At 49.6% G+C, this 20,777-nt stretch overlaps 8 protein-coding genes across 8 annotated transcripts; 3 read left to right on the forward strand and 5 right to left on the reverse strand.

Annotated features, from left to right (window-relative positions):
* Positions 1-1,115: 1,115 nt before the first annotated feature.
* Positions 1,116-2,401, reverse strand: HO133_005928 (uncharacterized protein; the record flags this gene model as incomplete). Its single annotated transcript, XM_037296831.1, has 5 exons — positions 1,116-1,431; positions 1,479-1,796; positions 1,853-1,862; positions 1,946-2,156; positions 2,309-2,401. 5 exons carry the CDS (start codon positions 2,399-2,401, stop codon positions 1,116-1,118), a joined length of 948 nt encoding a protein of 315 aa, XP_037148012.1.
* A 1,827-nt stretch (positions 2,402-4,228) lies between these two features.
* HO133_005929 (uncharacterized protein) lies at positions 4,229-5,044 on the forward strand (the record flags this gene model as incomplete). The annotated part of the gene is made up of 2 exons (XM_037296832.1): positions 4,229-4,542; positions 4,699-5,044. 2 exons carry the CDS (start codon positions 4,229-4,231, stop codon positions 5,042-5,044), a joined length of 660 nt encoding a protein of 219 aa, XP_037148013.1.
* Positions 5,045-5,110: 66 nt separating this feature from the next.
* HO133_005930 (uncharacterized protein) lies at positions 5,111-7,196 on the reverse strand (the record flags this gene model as incomplete). Its single annotated transcript, XM_037296833.1, has 3 exons — positions 5,111-5,421; positions 6,668-6,694; positions 6,746-7,196. The coding sequence occupies 3 exons, from the start codon at positions 7,194-7,196 to the stop codon at positions 5,111-5,113; spliced, it is 789 nt and encodes a 262-aa protein (XP_037148014.1).
* A 296-nt stretch (positions 7,197-7,492) lies between these two features.
* On the forward strand, positions 7,493-10,636 carry HO133_005931 (uncharacterized protein; the record flags this gene model as incomplete). Its single annotated transcript, XM_037296834.1, has 1 exon — positions 7,493-10,636. The coding sequence occupies one exon, from the start codon at positions 7,493-7,495 to the stop codon at positions 10,634-10,636; it is 3,144 nt and encodes a 1,047-aa protein (XP_037148015.1).
* A 559-nt stretch (positions 10,637-11,195) lies between these two features.
* On the reverse strand, positions 11,196-12,129 carry HO133_005932 (uncharacterized protein; the record flags this gene model as incomplete). The annotated part of the gene is made up of 4 exons (XM_037296835.1): positions 11,196-11,278; positions 11,360-11,568; positions 11,632-11,836; positions 11,952-12,129. 4 exons carry the CDS (start codon positions 12,127-12,129, stop codon positions 11,196-11,198), a joined length of 675 nt encoding a protein of 224 aa, XP_037148016.1.
* Positions 12,130-12,631: 502 nt separating this feature from the next.
* Positions 12,632-13,111, forward strand: HO133_005933 (uncharacterized protein; the record flags this gene model as incomplete). Its single annotated transcript, XM_037296836.1, has 1 exon — positions 12,632-13,111. The coding sequence occupies one exon, from the start codon at positions 12,632-12,634 to the stop codon at positions 13,109-13,111; it is 480 nt and encodes a 159-aa protein (XP_037148017.1).
* Positions 13,112-13,774: 663 nt separating this feature from the next.
* On the reverse strand, positions 13,775-15,710 carry HO133_005934 (uncharacterized protein; the record flags this gene model as incomplete). The annotated part of the gene is made up of 4 exons (XM_037296837.1): positions 13,775-14,066; positions 14,118-15,321; positions 15,395-15,454; positions 15,644-15,710. The coding sequence occupies 4 exons, from the start codon at positions 15,708-15,710 to the stop codon at positions 13,775-13,777; spliced, it is 1,623 nt and encodes a 540-aa protein (XP_037148018.1).
* Positions 15,711-16,791: 1,081 nt separating this feature from the next.
* On the reverse strand, positions 16,792-17,853 carry HO133_005935 (uncharacterized protein; the record flags this gene model as incomplete). Its single annotated transcript, XM_037296838.1, has 1 exon — positions 16,792-17,853. The coding sequence occupies one exon, from the start codon at positions 17,851-17,853 to the stop codon at positions 16,792-16,794; it is 1,062 nt and encodes a 353-aa protein (XP_037148019.1).
* Positions 17,854-20,777: the final 2,924 nt, after the last annotated feature.

Raw genomic sequence — 20,777 nt, forward strand, 5'->3', positions numbered from 1 at the left:
AGGCTCAACATCATTCGATTCTGCTCTGACTACACAAGAAAGACCTACAACTATAGCATATCCGAGTGCCCCTACTCCAGATGCCAGCCCAAAGCAAGTCCAAGAGTTCTTTGAACAATGTTTCCTCGCCCATAGAACACATTTGGGTGAGATAGAAGCAGAGAAAAAAGCAGCACTACTGGCGGAGAAACTTTGTATAGGTGGTATTGGCCTTTATATGTTGAGCAAGGAGACTCTCGTTGGACACTTTGGTGGTGAGGGAGAAGTTATTTATACTATTGTTCAATCTGGACAACTTGGTTATGTGAGTCGATACTCTATACATCATTTTCAGCTCCATTTATTAAGTTCTTAGTACAGGAAGGCGGCCCATGGCCTGCTCTCAAAGTTCTCTCAAAGATTTTCTTTCTGGTGGCGGGATGCAGTGGTGCATACCAATACGGCAAAGAATCCAAAGACAGGAACCTTATCGTCACAGTTGTATTCGAGGCCCTCAGCACTATCATCCTCGCCTTCCATAGATTCTGCTCTTCCGATAGAGTCGTCCTATCAAAACGCTTCTGGCCAGAAAACATCAAGATCCGAAATAAGACCGCAGCAGGGGTCCTGCCGTTTGTCCCCTGGTGAAGAAGCCTATGAAGACACGAGCAAATTCCGGAATGATATCAGGTTTCGGCGTCAGTTTCACCTAGACATAGATTAAGACAATGTCGTAAGAATAATCAATAGTCTTTCCACCACACCACATTTATGAGTCACATCATATTGATTCCTTAATAAATGATAGCAGTATCTGAAGATCTATATCTATAGATTAATAGGCTCTATATTAGACGTTTATATAAAGTCTATATTAATATCTAATAGTATAACGCTTTAAGTCGAATCTTTTATATACTTATTAATTATCGAGTATTATTTAATTAAGAATCTACGTTTAAATCGATTCTTTTAATAGATTTATTAATATTAGATATTACGAATATATAATATAACTATAGAATTCTATTATTTAAACGAGATTTATACTCTTTAACGCTACGATTAACGATATTTATACTTTCTTATAATTTTAAAATACTAGTCGAATTTCTATAAACTTTATATAAGTAATATTATATCGCTTCCTTACTAGGTTTCATTTTTGCACTCCCATTCAGATAAGCAGCTTTCGGATGCTTGCCCAGGGTTCCTTCTTCGAAACTGGAATTGAGAAGGTCTTTCGCCGATTTCTTTGGAGTGCGGAAGTTTCCATTTGGTGAGAGTATTGTGGTTACTACAGCAAGGGGAGCCAGCATCCAATGAAGCACAAATCGTAAAGCGGCAGGCGACTCCTTGAACAAGCCACTATCTCCCATTGCTCCCGGATCGACGGCAAGGACTGAAATGTCGGAGTACTTTGTGCCCGCGAGACGACGCTGAAGTTCGTACCTAGGACAAAGTCAGCGACAGCTAGACTGCTCTGACAGGTGCCATACATGAACATAACCATCAGAGTCTTGCTCATACCGTAGCGCCTCATGCCAGCTTTGTACTCATCACCCTTAGCGGCCTTGCTTGGAGGCTTCGCTAAAACTTGTGGGCCGCCCTCTGGAATGACTGTCTTGTGCTGTTCATTTGTGATGTGGCCACTGTTCACATAATAGGAAGGATCATGAGTCCAGCTGGAGACAACGACAATGCGGCCCTTTGGGTCCATGCTCTGGAGTAGCAGGTTGGTAAACAAGAAGTGTGAAAGGTAGTTGACAGCGAAACTAGCCTCCAGACCGTCATCGGTGCTTTCATGCCTCGAGTATCTGGATAATATATCCGGAGTCAGCAATGCCTATTTCAGGGGTATCCCGAAATTTACAACATGTTGTCTAGAGAGTAAGCCCTCCCAAGACATTTTCTCGAGGGTCGGGATTGAATCCGAAAAGGGGATAAGAACTCCCAAAATACGTACGCTGTAAAGCCGCATTAAGGACTACAGCACGAATGTGAGGAATCGAGCCAGACGCTACTCGCTGATTTAGATCTTTGGTGGCAGCGCGGACGCTGGCAAGAGTGCTAAGGTCTACGGCAATTATCTCATGATCGTTTGCGTTTGATGAACCGGCGAGAACTTTCTTGAGGGTGTCCGCTGAGGCAGGAATGCGGACCGCGAAGAGGCCTTTCTTGATTACGATTCCCCTGTCAGTATTGCTTATTTGAGAGGGTCCTCTGAGCCTTGAACCGTGTGTCGAGAGTAGACTCTCCCAATTTCATACATGTCTCAAGACTCAAGATTTTGCTTATAATATGAAACAGGGACACCGAAAATACGTACGTAGTCTTTGGCATAGGAGGATCTGAGAAATTGAGAGACGAGATTGGAACCAAGTCCCCAATTGGCGCCAGTAATGACGAATGTGCCTTTCATGTTGTGCAATGCTCAGACGAGTAGGCTTGGGACTAAACAAAGGAATGGTACAGGAGGACAGTGGTAGACGACCAGAGGTCGATCATGCAAGAAATACCACAGTTGTAAGAGGGCGAGAAATAAAGAGTCTATCAACCAGCAGCGGAACGTTCCCCAATGTTGGTAGAGTAAGGCCTACGAAGACGGTCACTGCAGGTCACATTCACATGCACTCAATAATTTTGTTCGACCTAGGTACCAGACGCGTTCAATTAGAATAGGTAGTGCTTACCGTCCGCCAAGCTATAAGATATGTCAAGTAATCTTACCTCAATCTCACACACTAATTAGAATATGGGGTTCAAGGACAGCAGGGTACTTAGGTAATTCTGAAGTAAGATGAATCTCTATTAATGAATCTCTATTAATATAATTTAGTCTTGAATGAATTACCTACGTTGACCTACCTCATGCTTTTCAGATCTACCTCACCACGCGGTTCCAAAAAAGCCTACACACCCCAAAATCTGCAAATCTACCACAACTTGTCAACGAGTGGTCATAACAAAAAGCTTCCGCTTCATGTGTTAAAGATCGCCGCAAAACATGTTTTGTAAAGACAATAATGATAGATTTATTTCAAAGAGTAAGGTAGAAGGATTGCTTGGCGTGTGCAGGCTTCTTTTTTACCCGCGAGCCTAGCAACGGGCTGGTGCCGCCAGAGAACGCCAAGCATGACATACATTAAGGTCGGCAGGGGTTTTTTCGTAATGGTCCATGTAGGCTAGTTATATAACAACGATACCATAAGCATTATTTGTAAACAAATATTCATTACAATATTTATCGTATCTACCCTGCAATTCTCTTACAAGATTTTCTCATATTAGGTATATTTCAATATCATGATATCGTAGCTTCAAAATCCTCCTGGGAGTCTCCTGAGAAAGCGAGTCTTCTATGAATATTTCCGTAAATACGAGTGCCAAGCCTCGTTTTCGGGATCTGGCTACTGTAAATTACATCCACGCTTTTTTATTTCTGACTTCAGATTTGAGCGATTTGGCTAAAGTTCTCGCGGGGGTGATATTCCCGGGATACTTACGGGTATGGTGGGGGGGTGTTGTAATGGGGTGTAGAGTGTGATGGGGTGGGGTAGAGTGTAAAGTATAGTGGAAAGGGTTGATAGTAAGCTAAGATGTAAATTACAGCTTAGTCATTAGTGGTAAGACTGAGAAGATCTTCTGATTTAGAGATCTTCTGAGCGACAAATCTTCTAAGATTTAAAAATACTCCTAGGATCTCTGTAAAATACGATCTTGTTTCACACTATAGCTACTTATACCCTATGTCTTGTAACCACGTTTCGAAATATTCTTCGCCTACAATCTTGCCAAGATTCTCCGGGGATGATTAGTAAAACCCCCCTGCCGACCTTAAAGTAAACAACGGCCGAGACTACCTAATCTACTCCTCTACTCCTCCCCAAAGCGCACGTTCGGTTGCCTTTTATGCACCCTGCTTCGGATATCGCATCGGCCGTGGGAACAAAGCGAATCCCAGCGGGGGGAGCTAAAGCATCGGCGATAATACCTACTTACCTTACATGACCAACTCGTCGCCAACGGCTATTCGGCCGAGGGAAGGATAATGGCAAAAAGATTGATAATCAACCACGCAAAGGCTTCATAAGTGACTTCTAAAACCGAGGACACCCCGGAGTTACTTCACAAAAAAACACACACACACACACACACACACACACATAAGGCTTCTCACGAATCTCAGCAGTCGCGTGCTCGCACCACCCACGGCTTCTCCACCCTGGCGCGTCCCCACGTACGCAAAATGACAAACTTCAACATCGCCATCACCTCGGACAACGTCTGCCCGTGGTGCTACGTCGGCAAGAAGAAGCTGGAACGCGGCATCTCCCTCTACAAGGCCGCGCATCCTGCCTCCGACGATAAATTCACGACGACATGGCTTCCGTTCTACCTGAACCCTGCCGCGCCCAAGACCGGCGTCAACAAGCGTTCTTACTACAAGTCGAGGTTCGGCGATGAGAAGGCGGCGATGATCATCGAGCGCTTGGCTGCCGTGGGCAAAGGTGCTGGTATCGATTTCAGCTTTGGAGGCAAGACTGGCAACACGAGGGACAGGTACGTCTATTTCCGAGCCGATCGCCCCTTTGTGGTATCGAGGTAGAGTCGCAAGACATGTTTCGGGAGCGAGAAGACCCTTCTACGCCGGAGACCTGTCTTGCAACTCCATTACCTACCTTGAACAAGCAATGCTGACTCCGAAACCCGCGTAAGTCACCGTCTGGTCGAGCTGGGGAAGACGAAGGGCGCAGAAATGCAGACGAGGGTTGTGGAGGAGTTGTTTAAGAGCTATTTCGAGGGAGAAGGAGATATCACGAGCCATGACATGCTGAAAGAGGCAGGTGTGAGGGCTGGCTTGAAAGAGGCGGAAGTGAAGAGTTGGTTAGAGAGCGATAAAGGAGGAGAGGAGGTGGACAAGGAGGTAGCAGAAGCGCAGACTCGCGGTGTGAGTGGGGTGCCGAACTTCGTGTTGCAGGGGAAGTACGAAATTGGTGGGGCACAGGATGCAGAGGCATTCGTGAAGGTGTTCGAGAGGGTGAAGGAGATGGAGGAGTCATAGTCTTGGAAATGAGGAGCTTTCTTTTGTCCATTGCTTCCCGGACACCCTCTCGTTGCGTTTAGCGAATCATCTCTTTACACACAAATCGCTTCTGATGACCCATTTCTCGCCCTTTCTGACGGTCTTTCCTTCGTGCAAGAGACAGTCCTGGCCGTGTTTGTGCAAAAGAGCCATGCCAACTTCTAGGTCAACAACGACAGGGTCTGTGTCAATGCCTTTCCCTGAAAACTTCTTTGCCGGGCCAAGCTCAGGGTAAAAGACCGTCTCCCCTCCAACACAGCCCGTTGTGGGTCCAGTGAGGTAGATAAGTAACGTCCAGGTTGTCCTTGCTGGGGTTGGCGGAGTAGACGAAAGAGTGATATTGTTTGACTCATCATCTGTGATTGGTCAGCGGACTCTACCACATGTTGCAAGCAAGTTGTTGTCGCTGAGCATAATAACGCTACATACAAACAGCCGTCTTCCTCGTATTCATATTTAAAAAAACATGCACCAAGATCAAAACCGGTCTGCTGCAAGCTCCACGATGCTGTCTGGGAGTGCCTACAGGACAAAGGCCACGACTGTCATGAGCCAAGGGAAAAGGTGGACCGGCCAAGACTGAAGTGGACGCTCCAAGTTGGGCGCACACGACCGAGGATCAAACACTATGTCCACTAGGTGGCTGTTTCAGATGAAGCTGTCGACTTGTCGCAGTCTATGTCACGGACGTGTCTCTGTGGAAAATATATAAGTTACGAACTATCTGAGCCTATGCGTGAAAAGCTTACCTGGAGACCATCTTCCCTCGAGAAGCTCTTCTCACAGACCGGGCAAGTGAAGAGATTCACCTTAAGATGCGTTCTCTGATGCCTTTTCAGGTCATGATTCCGCTTGAAACTCTGGGCACACTGATCGCACTTGAAGGGTCTCTCAGGTCTCTCAGGTCTCTCAAGATGTGTTCTCTGATGCCTTCTCAGATCATGATTTCGCTTGTAACTTCGGGAACACTGATCGCACTCGAATGGTCTCTTAAGGTGTGTTCTCTGATGCCTTTCCAGGTCACGATTGTGCTTGAAACTTTGGGGACACTGATCGCATTTGAAGGGTTTCTCACTAAGCTGTGCTGGTTGCGGATTCCCATCCATCTGTTGCTCCAGATGTGGTGCGCGGCCGCGATAGTAGCCAGCCTTTATTGCTTCCTGAAGATACTTTTCTGATATGTACGAAAGATCATTTTCTTGTTTGCTGACCGAATCCGTTGGATTGTTTGAGTTGTTCTCGATCGGTCCGCTCATGGGCCCTGTGAGAGTATGTGGAGCATGTGTGGAGCCGCCATTGAATGGATTCGACGGTGACGTGGGAGGGGACGAGGTTGCTGATTGAGCGTTGATAGGCGATATCCGAGACGCTTGTGGTGGTGGTGATGGGCTCATTGGGCTCTGCCGGACCGGCGATGATCAAGGGTAAGGCAAAGGACAGAAGAAGGTCACCCAGTTCCGAGGATCACTGGGCTGAACGTGACCGCCGAAGATGCAAAACCGACGGCTTGATTGAGATTTTGGAAGAAATGAACGCCTCACGCGAATCAAATGCAGGATATCAATGCGGTGGTGTTTGAACTAGGATATTTATGGTACATACAGTGCTGACCAAAAAATTGTCCCTGGCCTGGCGAAAGTCAACGATGCTAGGGGAAAGAGCGACGGACGAGAAACCTACCGTAGCGATAGATTCGGATACGTGGATTGAGACCACAGACTTGACCTCCCCAAATCTTCTTCGCTCCTTCATATGTAAGACCATTAGGTTCGACATTCTCTGCCGAGCCACTGATAAGGGATCTAAGTCCTGTAGAACCCCAAAGCTGTTCGGCAAAGGCAGGGTCATTGAATTGAATGCGGTCATTGAGCCTGATTGCTTCACCTTCTTTGGGTTTCGCAGGGGTAGTGATCAATGGAAGTGAAGACAAGAAAGAGACATATTTCTTGCACAGCGTTGAGGTAAAGAGATTGCGGATGAGAATGATCTGGTCCTCTAAAAGTGTTTCTAAAGCAAGATCTGTTGTAGGAATTAGTGGTTGTAGTGGAGGCCAACCAGGCGCGGTCTCCTGTTCTTCAGGTGGCCTTCGCGATGATTTAGTTGTGGTCTTTCGACGAGACCGCTGAGGCATCACTATGGGCAAGATAGAAGTGAAGCCAATGCGAAGATTCTACGCGTCTCGCAACTCACAGGGTTGTCACGAGTCATGACAGGAAGTAGCACTAGCGCCAATAGCTAGTGCGAACTCTTGGCTTTTTTGACGCACGATTTCCTGAAGAGGAACAGTAGTGAAAGAAAAGGAAGTAACAGCTGACACAACCTTCTGCCAGATTTCACGAACAACAAGAGCAAAGAAATCGTTCTAGGCATAGAATCATTTTTGAGACACGTTACAGCACCCAGGAAGATGCGAAGACGGCCTTAGCCATGGAGGAGGAACGCTCAGAGGGCGCCGCGCAGACTCAGCCAGTAATTCCACATCAAACCCTTGGGTCAGAATCACAAGACGCCATGTCAAACATTGGGGTCCAGGCAGTATCGATCCTCCAGCAAGTCGCACAAGAAGCCTCAAAAGCTGCGGAACAGCCCAACGGCTTCAATATCTATGAGGAGGAGAATGAATCACAGAATCCCTCAGCAAATTCTGTAAGGAACATACCAGAACAGGGCCTACAGCGCCTTCCGGACGACTATTCAACGATCTCCGCTTCTTTGGAAACGCCTACAGCCTCTCTCGCAGCGATTGCAGGTGACACAGCTACTGAGGGCGATGTTGGTTACAGCATAGTCCCATTCCCAGATCTCGAAGAAGGACAGCAGGCTCTTGACGACAACCCACTGTCCTGGGTGGGTGCTACAATCGGTGGTGGATCCTTTGGGGGTTCTCAGCAAAATGAGGCTTCATCTGGTGTAGAAACAGAACAGCACCAGATACAGGCTTTTGCGAAGCTCGAATTTGACGATGGGGAGTTCTACATGAACACATATGCGGTAGAGATTGGGAGAGATGTACATGCGGCTCGCCAGGCAGCTGATCTCCAGGCTCGTCAGGACACGGAAACAAAGTCTAGGAAACGAAGTGCAAGCGCGGGTGGTTCCATCACGTCAAGCAAGGTCAGCCATAGAAATGGCCAGAACATAGCAAGTAGCGCCCCCAGTGAGAGTGGGGGTGTCATAGCTGTCGATCATTACGAGAGTGAGCCTACGAGGAAGCCAAGGTCAAGAAAGCCCAAATCCTCGAGCTCGTCATCGCAGCAGCTGTCTCGAAAGTCCTCGATGCTACTTTCCAACGGTAAGACGGACTACACTGCTCTTGCCATGGCTTCGCTCATGGGCCATGACTCGGAAGCCAGTGGCTTCGGCCCCAATAGCCCATTGCCGGCTCCGGAATTGGTGCCCCTGGTACCAGTACACCCGCCAGCTTTACCAGAGGGAGCCCCTAGCGGCGGTAAAAGTATATCAAGGAAACACATTAGGATAGCCTACAACTTTGAAGAGAATGTTTTCGAGGTCAAAATCTTGGGCCGGAATGGAGGTTTTGTTGATGACGAGTGGTACGCTCAAGGGGATGTCCAGACTCTTATGAATGGAAGCATCATCCAGATTGGCGGAGTGGGAATACGCTTCGTGCTGCCTGATGTCGCCCCTGGTGAAACTGGTGCTGAAATAGGTCTGAGATCGGATCCGATGTCTGGTGGAGAAATGAGCTTCGATATGGCAGAGAGCATTGAGGATGAGAGTGATGTTGATCTTGACGAGGACGAAGAGCGCGGCCGTACGAGGAACATCAAAAATGAGGAAGAAGAGGAGGAGGAGGAGGAGGAAGAGGAAGATGAAGAGGAGCCAGAGGTGGTAAGAATAAGAGCCAAGGGTAAAAAGAAGTCTGAACCCGAACCAATGCCTGTGACGAAGCGCAAAGGTCCAGGCCGGCCGCCGAAGAACGGCATCATTTCAAAAAGAGAGCAGGCATTGTTGGCAAGACAGGCTCGGGAGGATGCCAAAGTTGTGGCAGATCGGGGTTCTGGAGCTCTACCTAATCGCGGTAAAGTAAAGGGTGGCAAAGATACTAAGGCCGTCAAGAAAGAAGAACCCTTACTGCAAGCAAACGGGAAGAGGAAATATACCAAACGAAAAAGAGCTGGAGGCACCGATGACCAACGAGGGGTTCGTGAAAGCACTGAGCAAACAGACTCGGTCCCACCAGAGCAATCCATCGCTGCAGTTTTACCCCCAAAACCTGCGAAAGAGAAGAAACCACCTAAGCCTCCAAGGTCCCCGTCTCCTGTCTTTGATGAGGCCACATTGACTCCAGAACAGCTCACCAAGCCAACACAGAACTACATTGTTCTGATTCATGAAGCCCTCTCGAACTCTGAGACTGGCGCCATGGCGCTGCCCCAGATCTATCGAGCCATGCAAAGAAGATACCCGTATTTCAAACTTCGTGCAACGACACTAGGATGGCAAAGTAGTGTTCGCCACAATCTCTCCCAGAACGCTGCTTTCCGTAAAATTGAGCGGGATGGCAAAGGTTGGATGTGGGGCTTGGTCCCCGGTGTTTCCATTGAGAGGGAGAAGAAAAGGAGGGCGACGCCGCCTCCAGTGTCACAGCAGCCTTACTACCCTCCAGGTCCGCCACCGATGCAGTATCCCTATTCGTATCCAAGCATGCCACCTCCGAATGGGCGTGTGCCGCCAAATCCTTACGGTATGCCTCCTGGCATTCCACCCGCCCATATGCCTCATGGACTACCTCCTCAAGGGCCGCATGGCTTTCCATTACCTCTGGTCAATGCGCAGAGCGAGTCGACTTACCAATCACCATATGGATCTAATCCGTCATCTCAACTATCATCAGCGCCCGCTCCTCAAACGCAACAAGACTCTAATACTAATGGCGCCAACGGTCACTACCCTAACCCCACATCGCAGCCTCGGGTGCAGGCACCTGACAAGGATCATGAGACATTTGGACCGGCGCCAAGTCCTTCGTACGCTCCCAACCAGCCGAAAACTGGAGCCTTGACTGGCTCATTGGGCGAGTCAAATAGCAATGCACATGGCCAAGACGTTTTTCAAGCCGTCGCCAGATACAAGAGCGACTTCATCGACGGGATGCCAGACAAGGCCAAAGCAGAATTTCTCGTCACGTCAGCCATTAACCGCACCCTCGGTATCTCAAACCCAAAGGATACTACTGCAGACGAAGCAGAAGATCCGCAGGTGAAGGCAATCATGAGCGAGATTGCGACAGTCTTGAGTGATCTCAGCAAGAAACGTATGGAGACTCAACGTCGAGCTTCCGATGCCATTCCGCCACCTTCGAAACCGAGCCCTGCGCCTACTGACAATGATGCTGCTTCGTCACTTCCAGCAGCAGCTTCAAAGGCTGCGGAGGGTGCGGTGAAGAGTTCTTTCGCGAATAGCGATGCTTATAGGCGGAATAGTACTGTCGGAAAAGAAGCTGCTGAAGACAAGGGCAGCGGTAAACGGCCATTCGAAAATGGAGACCGCGATGAAGTCACTGATAATGGTCAGCCAGAGGCAAAGAGGGTGGCTATCGAAGCGTAGACCGTTGACTTCGGACAAAAGTACCTCTCTTTGGCTTGCTCGGGGCTCTCTGCATGGGTTTAATGAGGACATCTTAGCGGTGGCATTTTACATGCATATGCATGGCACGGCGGCACGTTTTGTTATTGGCGGATACCCTGGACGTGAAAAATATGTAATTCATATAGATATAGCATAGTCTAACCAACTAGCTAACTAGAGAAAAAAAAATCCGAATCATACCATTGCCTTGTCCTATATTCCGAGGACTTGCCCAAACGCCTCTTGCACTCCCAACTCCAATCCTACTCGTAGCACGCCGCAATGCAATCAACGTATCGTAAATCAAGCAAGTCCGGCCTCTTTATCTCAATAGCCTCATACGGCGTCTAGGACCCATTCGGTTTTTGGACTTGCCCGGCGCTGCCTGCTCAGACTCACGGCCCATGCAACGGTCCATGAGAGCAGGGAAGGCTTGATTCCAGGACGAGAGTCAGAAGCATTATTGTAAGGGTATGCAATTACAACGATCGGACGGAAGTTGATCCCATTCCGGTCCCCCTTGGCTACCATGGGTTTCTCACATGGCCATCTCAGCCTGCAGCTTCCGCAACTCCTCCTCCTCGTCCTCTTCTTCCACCGGCGCTTTCGATTTGCCTTTGACTAAATAACAAAACACCTCGTCAGCAAAGGGTTTTTTCGTCTTCTTTCTTCGACAATCCATTGATAAGTGGTAATACTTACGTTCTCCATTCGCCGCTTTGGGCAACCGGTTCAGACTGTCCGCCACAGGTACCGTGCCCGTTCCCAGCATCTTTTCGTCGAGATTTTCCTGCTCTAGCGCCGCCAGATCGGCCTCCAGTTCATCCTCGTCGATAGGCTCCGTGATGGGCATCGAGGTGATGGCGTTGCCGATTTCTTGGGTGAGTTCGTGCTGTTCGCGCAGTTGTTCCCTACGGCCACGGTATCAGTATTGGCCCTTCCCTAAAAGGTTTGAAAAACCAAGTGAGACCCACATCGTCGTATCCACATCCTCCATGGTCATCTTGCCATGGATTTGTTTCATAGCGGCGCCGGCGTTCTTCATGGCGACGAGGGTTTCTTGGTTGATGTTTGCGGATTCGATGGAGTAGATTTGCTGCTCGAGCATGGAGATTTGGCCGTTGGTTTGTTCGAGGGAGTGCTCGTGTTGCTTCTTGCGTTTGAGGGCGTTGCGGGCAGCTAGGCACGGAAATATTAGCACGCGTCTACTACCATCCCCTTCTACCTCTTGATGGTGGTATATTAATCTACAATGCCCAGCAGATCGGCCACTCTGCGACAAATGGCTGCGTACCAGTCTTGTTCGTAGTGACATTTTCCCTCGCTATTTCGTCCTGCTTCGACATCTGATTCTCTAGATGTCTCTCTCTCTTCTGCAGCATATCGAGCTGCTGCCGCAGATCAAGTATAGCTTTCTTGGGTGCATCTTTCCTCTTCTGCCCGCCATTACCGCCGAACCAGGCTCCCCACATGTTGATCGCTCTTGTCGTTTGCTCGACTTCAGACCCAAGAGATCATCGGCCCTTCGCTATCGATTTCTGGTGCGTCAAGGTCCTGGTGGAGGGCAGGTGTCGTAGAGAAGGTGCTTAGGTTCGATGATCAGGCTTATCCGATGACCTGTAGATTGGGGGCAAGAGGGCCACAGTCGCTTCAGGGTATGAATGAGCCTGAATCAATAGGGGGGAAATTGAGAGACGCGTGTATGGTGATCTAGACTTAGGGAGTTATTCTTTGCTGCCTTGTGTGGGTGTGGGGAATGGGAAAGTCAGGCTTCTCAAAGCATTTGTCTATGACATCGGCGCTAACCCATGTCTAGCACATCACGTGACAGTGTCTCGAAGCGCGAGCCGGGAGCACTGACTCCAACCCCTTTGCATACGCGTCGCATAGCACGCACCATGGTCTGAAGCTCAACAGTATGGGCTCTGTAACGCCCACATCCATGTATCGTTCTTTCGACCTCTCAATGAAACCATGAACAACGGGCCCCTCCCCACCCGCATCGTCTTCCTCTCGGACCTCCCCACTCAAGCCCACGGCACCAAAGTCCGTTTCCTGGGCTGCGTAACGCGATACACCTTCTCCACTGGTGTACTAGAACTACAGCATGCCTATCATCTTCCTCCAAACCAACCCACTGTTGCTTTGGTGGACGTCAATGTGATTTTGGAAGGCTTGGAGAGAGAAGACACGCAAGTGGGGGCTTGGGTCAATGTTCTGGGCTACGTGGAGGAGGTGCTGGAGGAGGGGAAGAGAGAACGAGGGCAAGGGAAGGGGAAGACGGGGTTAGCAAAGAGGAAGGGGGATAGGATACGGGAAGGGCCAAGAGCGGGGAGAGTGAGGGTGCGGGCGGTTGTGCTATGGAGCGCAGGGGGAGTGAAGATTGGGGAGTATGAGAGGACTCTGGAGGAGAGGCTGGAACTGGACAAGGGATCTCGAGAGGGTGATGCTTAAGGAGCCAATCGATACCTGCATCAGAAACCCCGAGGTGGCTTTCCATGAGGCCATCGTTTAGTGAACTGGTAGGGTCAGAAGCGAATGCCTCCAGAGATCCCCTTTGATGGCGGCTTCCCCTTTGAGGCGTATCAGCGGCACCATGCTTCTTGACATGAGAGCATTGATTATACCGCGAAGAAGACAAATATACGCCTTAAAAGATAAATATAAAACCCAGAGAATTGACAAAGGTCGAAAATCTTCAAACAGTTGAATACCACAGGCTGTTCGTGATGCATTATGAATAATTCTCCACGTCCTTGAAGGCTGGGTTTGGAGTACATGTACAACTAGAGGACCATTCCTTTTCTTCGTAAGTCTCAAACGCCGTGGAATACCTTTTTGTTGTTCCTTCAATAAAGAACCTCTGAGATTCATGCAATCGCTTCGCGAAGCAACTGTCATGTGAAATATTTCTATACAGACGCCATCATGCCAGAGAATGGTAGTCATAAATCTTGATATTCACCTGCCACCAGTCCCTCATGTACAATTGACAGTGGTGTCATTGGCACAGAAAAGCCCTGTAGTAGGCTCTATACGTCTCAAGAATCACTCTCTTAACTGCAATGAAACCCATCAATCACCGGTTCCTCTGGCTCAGAGTACGATGCTGAAAAGCTACCTTCTCTGTCCAGCCATTACCTGCTGACCATTTGGCATGCCCATGCCGTATGGATGTGCGTGAGCATTAAAATCTTGCTGTTGTTGGAAGTAGCCACCGAGGCCCTGGCTTTGGGATACCGGACAATCTTTGTGTTGCAGAAGTAGAGTTTTGAGTCCCACAATCTCCTCACGCAGGGAAGACACCTGCGCAGAAAGCGAGTCATTCTCACTGCTGAAGATTTCGACCTTGGCTTGCAAATTGGCAAGCCATTGCTTCTTGCGCTGTCTGCACTTCAATGCTGCCACCCTATGATAACGTTAGATGGTTGGAATGTCAGAGAAATACAATATTACGGACCTATTTCTCTCGAGAAAATTCTTCCGCTTCTCTTCATCGGTCATTTTCTTTCCGTCTGGGTGGTATTGTTCTTCTTTGATGTTCGGTTGCTCTTCTTCCGAATCCATGCCATCTATATCCATCATTGAAGTGTTATGGTTCTTCTTTTGTTTCTTGGCAGACGGCTGCTTTGGTGGAGTATCATCTGCTTTTCGTCTCCCATTGTTTGGTGCAGCATTTGCACCAGCGGAGGCGCGTTTAGCCCTATTTCTCGTAGTAGGTTTGCTTTGGTCGCCACTGTCAGAGATATCCCCACTCATCTCACTCTGGCCTCCTATTGAACCATTGCCATTACGCGCTCCTTTGGACATGTTTGGCGACGTTTCGTGGGATCGGTTGCTTGTCATAGTGTTGTTCGTGTTGGGAATGGCGTATTGGTGGTTAGCTTGCGCTCCATTGCCAGCTTGGGCAAGCAGGAACAAGCCATTTGCGGCATCGTTGTCGTGCTGGCCAAAGGTCGGCTGTTGGGGCTGTTGTTGCAGTGACGGATCCATAGGTGCGACAGGTGCCCGCTGGTCTTCTGCTTGTGTGTTTGAACCGTTTGTGTGATTGCCTTTTCGCGCCGCCGCAGCGTTCATGGCCGTTCGGTGGAAATCTAGTGTGTTTGGAGTAGCACCACCATTGGCGAGCTGTTGAAATAGGGCCTGTGAATTCGGACTGGGCGCTGGGAACATAGACCCTCCACCACCAGGTGTAAGGCCCGTGCGAAGTGACGATTCGTTGGGTGTCACGCCCGAAGGAAAACTTCCTCTTAGCGATGGGTCGAAGTAATCATTTGGCGCAGCGCCGACAGGTCCACCAAGCATAGCAGGACTCAGTGGCCCGGATCGTAACGAGCCTGGCCAATTATATCCACCTGCAGACGGACCGTCTCCACCCAGCGGCGCTGGTGACGTTAAAGCTGCGACAGGTGGCAACAATGACTTATTCGCGGGGAGCTCTGACGATGGGTTGCCGAAGGATTGATCGAAGGGGTTGGGTTCACGAGAGAAATGACTGTTGGTGTGGCCTCCTGAAAAATAATCGACGCCTTCCTCTGCGTTCTGATGTGTTGGCCCGGGTCGTGGTGGGGGAGCAAGTGGCTGTGCCGTCTCAGCATTGGATATGGGCTTGATGTCTTTGCTATCGGCCTGATCAGGAGGCTCTTTGACCGTTGGAGGAGGATCTGATGAAAGGTGAGCAATGATGGCGACGATTAGGGTTGCCAATGTCGGCGCATTGATGGAGTTTAGACGTACCCGATCGCGGCGGCGTAATCTTGACAGACGAGTGTGGATTTGAATCGAGTTGAGATGTATCTATGCATAACATGTGTTAGTCATGTGATATCCATGATTCCCTGGGACTCGATAAGTCGATCAATATGACGAGGTAAGTATTGGCCGAGGAAGCGCGTAGTACCAAAAAGAAGCCCGGAGACAGGACAGCTCAGGCAGAGTGGTGAGAAAGGATCAAAGTAGCAAAGTGGCGGCGATATTGCGACGAACCTTCAATTTTGATGACGCCCTTCTTGCTATCCATGGGCGAATGAGTGTTTGTGACGGAACGTGGCATGTGGTTCTGGGAGTTCCTTTGGGCGACGGTAACTGACATATTCTGGCGATGATGACGAAATCGGGAGAAATTGGGGGGCAAGACCCTTGTTCTTGTTACTCGAGCCGAGGGAATAGGAATTGTGCAATTAGTGAGAGCGGATCTGCAGAAGAGACTTGGGGCCCTGGGGGGGGGGACAATGGGTAGGGGTATATTTTGGGGTAGGGCGTTTATGCGTTTATGGCTTGAGTGTGTGCTTTGAATTCTTGCAAGATGACGTTGTTGCTGTCTTTGCACAAAATAACCATGACGAAGATTTCAGAGGATGGGGGGCGCCCAGATACGAGACGGCCTTCACCCAGTTACTATATTTTCCACCCTATCCTCCATCGGGCTAGTAGCCATAACACGTGATCATTGGCAGAAGCCCGAGGGGCCCCTCGGGCCTAGCCAATCACTCCTTCATCTCACCAATCCAACTTTTCCCGCTTGGACGTACCAGGCTCGCTGCAAGACAAATCATCACCATAAGATCAAATGGCGGTACGGATCTGGGTCTTCCTCATTGGGAAACCAATTTGCTTAGGCTGCTTTTGCATATCCGATGCCACTCGTTTCCGCTTGACACCCAGGATTTGACAGAATTAAATGATGCCAATGGTGCTAACATTGACGACTGCGTGACGACTGCTTTTCTTTCTTTCTGACAGCTTGCCTGGTTTTTCGTCAACCTCTTGCTTTGCAGCCAGGGAAGACGATATGAAAGACGAAAGTTATATCTTACAGCTTGTCCATCTCTAGGAGGCGCCAAGTTGTCCTCAAGCAACATGAAGGCGTCAACTCGAGTCGGTCAACTCGAGTCAGAAATTCATCAGAAATTCACTTTCCCATTCCAACGGTATCAATTATCATGACAAGTACGACCTCAACGGTATCAACCATCACAACAATCTATGTGTACTGACTCAGAGAACGACCAAATACCCAAACTCTCCTCACCTTCTCCCCAACCGCTCTCGCTCTATACATCAACCCAGTGTCTCCTCACCCTTGCCGTAATTGCTCTCTTTGTCGAAATTAGCTCAGTGTTGATGAGTCAATCCTATCGAGGCCTGATGTCAAGGCTCTTCTCCCTGAGTATCTCTGCCATAGACATGCCCGGATTTTCCTGCAGCAATCTCAATCGCATTTGACGAAAGGCTTCCAGGCACTGGGTCAGCTCGGCCTCCACAACACTGATGCCTGATGGACGGAAAGGGCGTGTCGCCTTTCTCATTAGCGTGAAAAAGTTGTTTTGCAGTATCATCTGAATTTCGCGGCCTTCCTCTCCTTGGAACGTCCCGGCATCAATCATGGTTTGTACCAGTTCCATCAATTCAAGAATCATTTCGAGCACCCAGTCTATCTCTTCTGGATCCTCCTTGCTGAAAATGGTAGAGTCGAATTTACCGTTTCTGCTTGCCTTGAGAGCTTGTTGGATGATATCTCTCAGCACACTTTCTTGTATGCGAAGCTGTATCGTCTTCAACGGACACTCTCTAGGGATTCTTAAAACCTTGTTGCAGTTGAACCTTCGGGTATCTGCCTCCAAGTTGAGACCCCTGATGTCGTCATCATCACAGAGAGAATCCTCGTCCTCACTGTCTTCGAAGTCAGCGGCGCAGAGTGTCCTGTGGGCCCTTACTACTGTTGAAGCAATATCTTCGCTGTCGTAATTTCCACGGAGCGTATCTTCGCTGTTCATGTCGTCGAAATCAGTGGCGCGAAGGCCCCCGTCTCTGGGGCGGTCGTCATCGTAACTCACTCGAGACTGGCGTTGGATGTACCACTCCTCTCCGTGCTTAACATAGCTAGACATTTTGCTGTGTTCGGCTTTTGTGGCTTCCGAATACGCCTCAGTGTCTGTGCTCTCGACCCGTCCGTATGCTGCACGTAAGTTCGAGTATGCATTTGACCGAGGTCTAGTCGATCGAAGGGTCCGTACAACAGCACTTTGCGGCCTTGGGGGAGAGGCAGTGGGGACGACCAGCTGTACGGTGTGAGCAGGCCCCTTACGGTATGCAATATCTGTTGCCCGATGATGCGCGATGAGGACTTCATTCATATACGGTAGATCAGCGTTGCTCCTAATCATAATGGGGCCGGCGTTGATTTCTAGACGCATGTTGAACACGAAAGATTTGGAATGGGTGGTAAAGGGGTTTGGTCCGACGGGAATTGTGGTATGTGTTCTGGCTCAAGTCCCATTTATCTAAAAAGTCGTCCTTGTGCTCTTCTTGCTTAGTCGCCTTTCTTCAGTATGTGGATAATGCCATTGTGTCTCGTACAAAGACACCACCGGTATCCTACCAACAAAGACTTCGAACCAAGTCTACAAAGAGAAGACGCGAGTATCTAACAAAGGGCATGGGCATGGTGCAAGAAACGTCAGCTTCTCCGTCGAGACCCGGGTTTGGGGTGATTGCCAGATTTGCTGCCGAATTACAGCGGCCATCCACTATGTAGGTCTTGTTAACCTGATGCAAGATCGCTGGCTGTGAGCCCAGATATTGCGGCGGAAATGATCTGTTCAGTAACAGAGTCCTTACTACTGTGGGGCGCAGTTTCTGCAAGTGTCACAATTTGTGATAATCACGACAGTGTTCATGTCACAAGATGGGTCCTGCCACATGAAAAGTGGGCCTGGGGTGCTGCATCTATCTTGATGCGCAGCTGAAAACCAATTCGCCACTGACCCAATCGATTGAGAGCTTTAAGCGCCTTGTGGTGCAACCTCACATCAATAGCAGTTGAGAATGGTTGATGTTGTGTGAGAGTTCGCGATGAAGGACCCAAGCTTCACCTAGAGCTATGACTATGTTGTAGGAGACTCTTGCTCATGGTAAGAAAGTTTATTGTTCCTGGTCCATAGCTCAGCGTAATGTCTACCCTGGACAAAGACAGCACCGTGATCAAAGGATCTGAAGACAAAGCCATGTATGAAGCCAGTATGGAAGAACGTGGATAACTCCGGCTTGTCATACATGTTTCGTTTCTCTTACTTTCCCTCTCTTTCTCAGCATCTGTTCCCTACCTTCTAACCCCTCAGCACCGAATCGCTGAGCGAGAGCATCAACACACAGTTCCCAATAACAATTCTTCAACATGGGCTGCGTCCCTTCTCGTCCGAGCAATGGCCGTTTCGACGACGGCGGATCCTTTTACCACGGTCCCAGATATCCACAAGTGCCTCCTGGGCAAATACCCCAAGACTGCGACAGTTGCACACCCGTGAACAGGAAATTCCAGCAAAAATGCAGCAAAGAATGCACGGCAACACGGCGAAGTAACTTGAGATCCAAGTGGAACCCGAACAACCATCCAAGGAGACACTCCTGGGAGGTCTACGAGGAAGAGACGCCATGGCAGTAGAGGTTGATGGGAGGCCAATGGTGTGGCTTGACGTTTGACACTTAGAGCGGTGCTCGAATTTATCAACCCACGCAATTTACCCACTGATGCAATACTAATAGTAAGCTACACATTCACAAATGATCGACCCAGCTGTATCTGTCCCAAGAATAACCCTGACCGGAATATTTCGCGTCAGATTATGATTTCTAAAACAATTCAAACGCCTTCGTCTGCAAAATGATTTCTTCAAAATCACCTGTTGTGGAGCTAGAACAAACAAAATGCAATAAGTGGGCAAACACGGGTATGTCTAAGTCTGCGATTGAGCCCAAGTCGAGCGTGAAAGTATACTTCTCTTTTCTAACATTGTGCCAAAAAGTTCCACCATCGCAGACTTGATCGAATTCCATATCGCCACGTCATCAGGGCTCAGCGAGCATTCATCTCCGTCCTCTGTCCTAAGCAATGCATGGCCTCTACCGCCCAATCTAGTCAAACCGACCTTGGGCATACTTTCCATGGAGCAGGACCCATCCGGTGACATTTGCAAAGACTGCGTCCCAAATGGGCAAAGGCGGCCCGTCCTTGCCTTTGACGGTTGTAGTATTGTCTCCTTTGTTACCCTTTGTGGGGGTTATGAACAGCATCACTTTCCTTCGAGGTTCAACCAGTTCGTTTACCGTGAGACAGAGCAAGATGGTGAAGCATGCTCTCACTCGGCATCCTCCGCTCCAAAGACCCTTAACCTTCATTGCTGGTCTCGCCTTTCACGAGGCTCTTTTCTTTTCTCCCCCCCTTAGAAATCGATACGGGAGTCTCTTCAAAAGCTACGGACGTCCGCTAGATTCCTCACAATTCACACATCAAGAACCTCGAAAAAGATGAATCAGTATAGCTTCACAACACACAACCAATCCACCCTCCACCATGCTTCCCACCCTCCTCCTCTCCACCAACCGCCTAACTCTCGCCCACCCCACCACCAGCCGTCTCCAACCCCGCCAAACAACCTACGTCCAAGCCAACCTAATCTTCACCCCCTTCACCGGCCCCGGCCCTCGCCTCCGAGACCTCCGATCCCCCAATCGACGTCCGATACGGCCTCGACAACGCCGCGCCCATGCGCTCTCACGCCCTCAACCGCACCCACCTCGCCAACGAACTGCTCGACTCCAGCACCTCCGTCTCCGGCGAGGCGGACGAGGACTTCGACGTTGCGATTTCCGGCGGGCCCGGGTCGGAGTGCACGGTGCGGCTGGGGCGGGCGAACGCGACGGAGAGGCTGGCGGGGTGTCACACGCTGGAAGCTCATCCGTCCGCGGAGTGTTTTCGGCCGTGGAGGCCTGGGCTGGATCCGGAGTTCGCTTCGGTGGTGGCTTCGCAGTCGTAGATGGATGGGGCTGCTGGTGACGAGCCTGGGCGCATGCTTATCTGGTGGGCTGAGAAAAGGGACGTGATAGAGCATAGGTGGGCGAAATGTTGGCGAGGGAGGTGTGCGGTGTGTTTCTGGAGGTCTCAGAAGAAGACTCGGAGGGAAAAGAGAGAGAGGCGGTGTGGTCTTGCTCGTACTGTTCGTGTGTTTCGTGGCAGCCGGTTCGGTTCCACCCTTGGAGTAGACGAACCTTTGTCAATCGATTTTGGCGTCAGGTTCGTTCATAAGTGAATGCGACATTCTTTGTCCGGGGGACCAATGCT

Source organism: Letharia lupina, assembly GCF_014066315.1.
Source record: "Letharia lupina isolate WasteWater1 chromosome Unknown contig_22, whole genome shotgun sequence".
Taxonomy (NCBI): domain Eukaryota; kingdom Fungi; phylum Ascomycota; class Lecanoromycetes; order Lecanorales; family Parmeliaceae; genus Letharia; species Letharia lupina.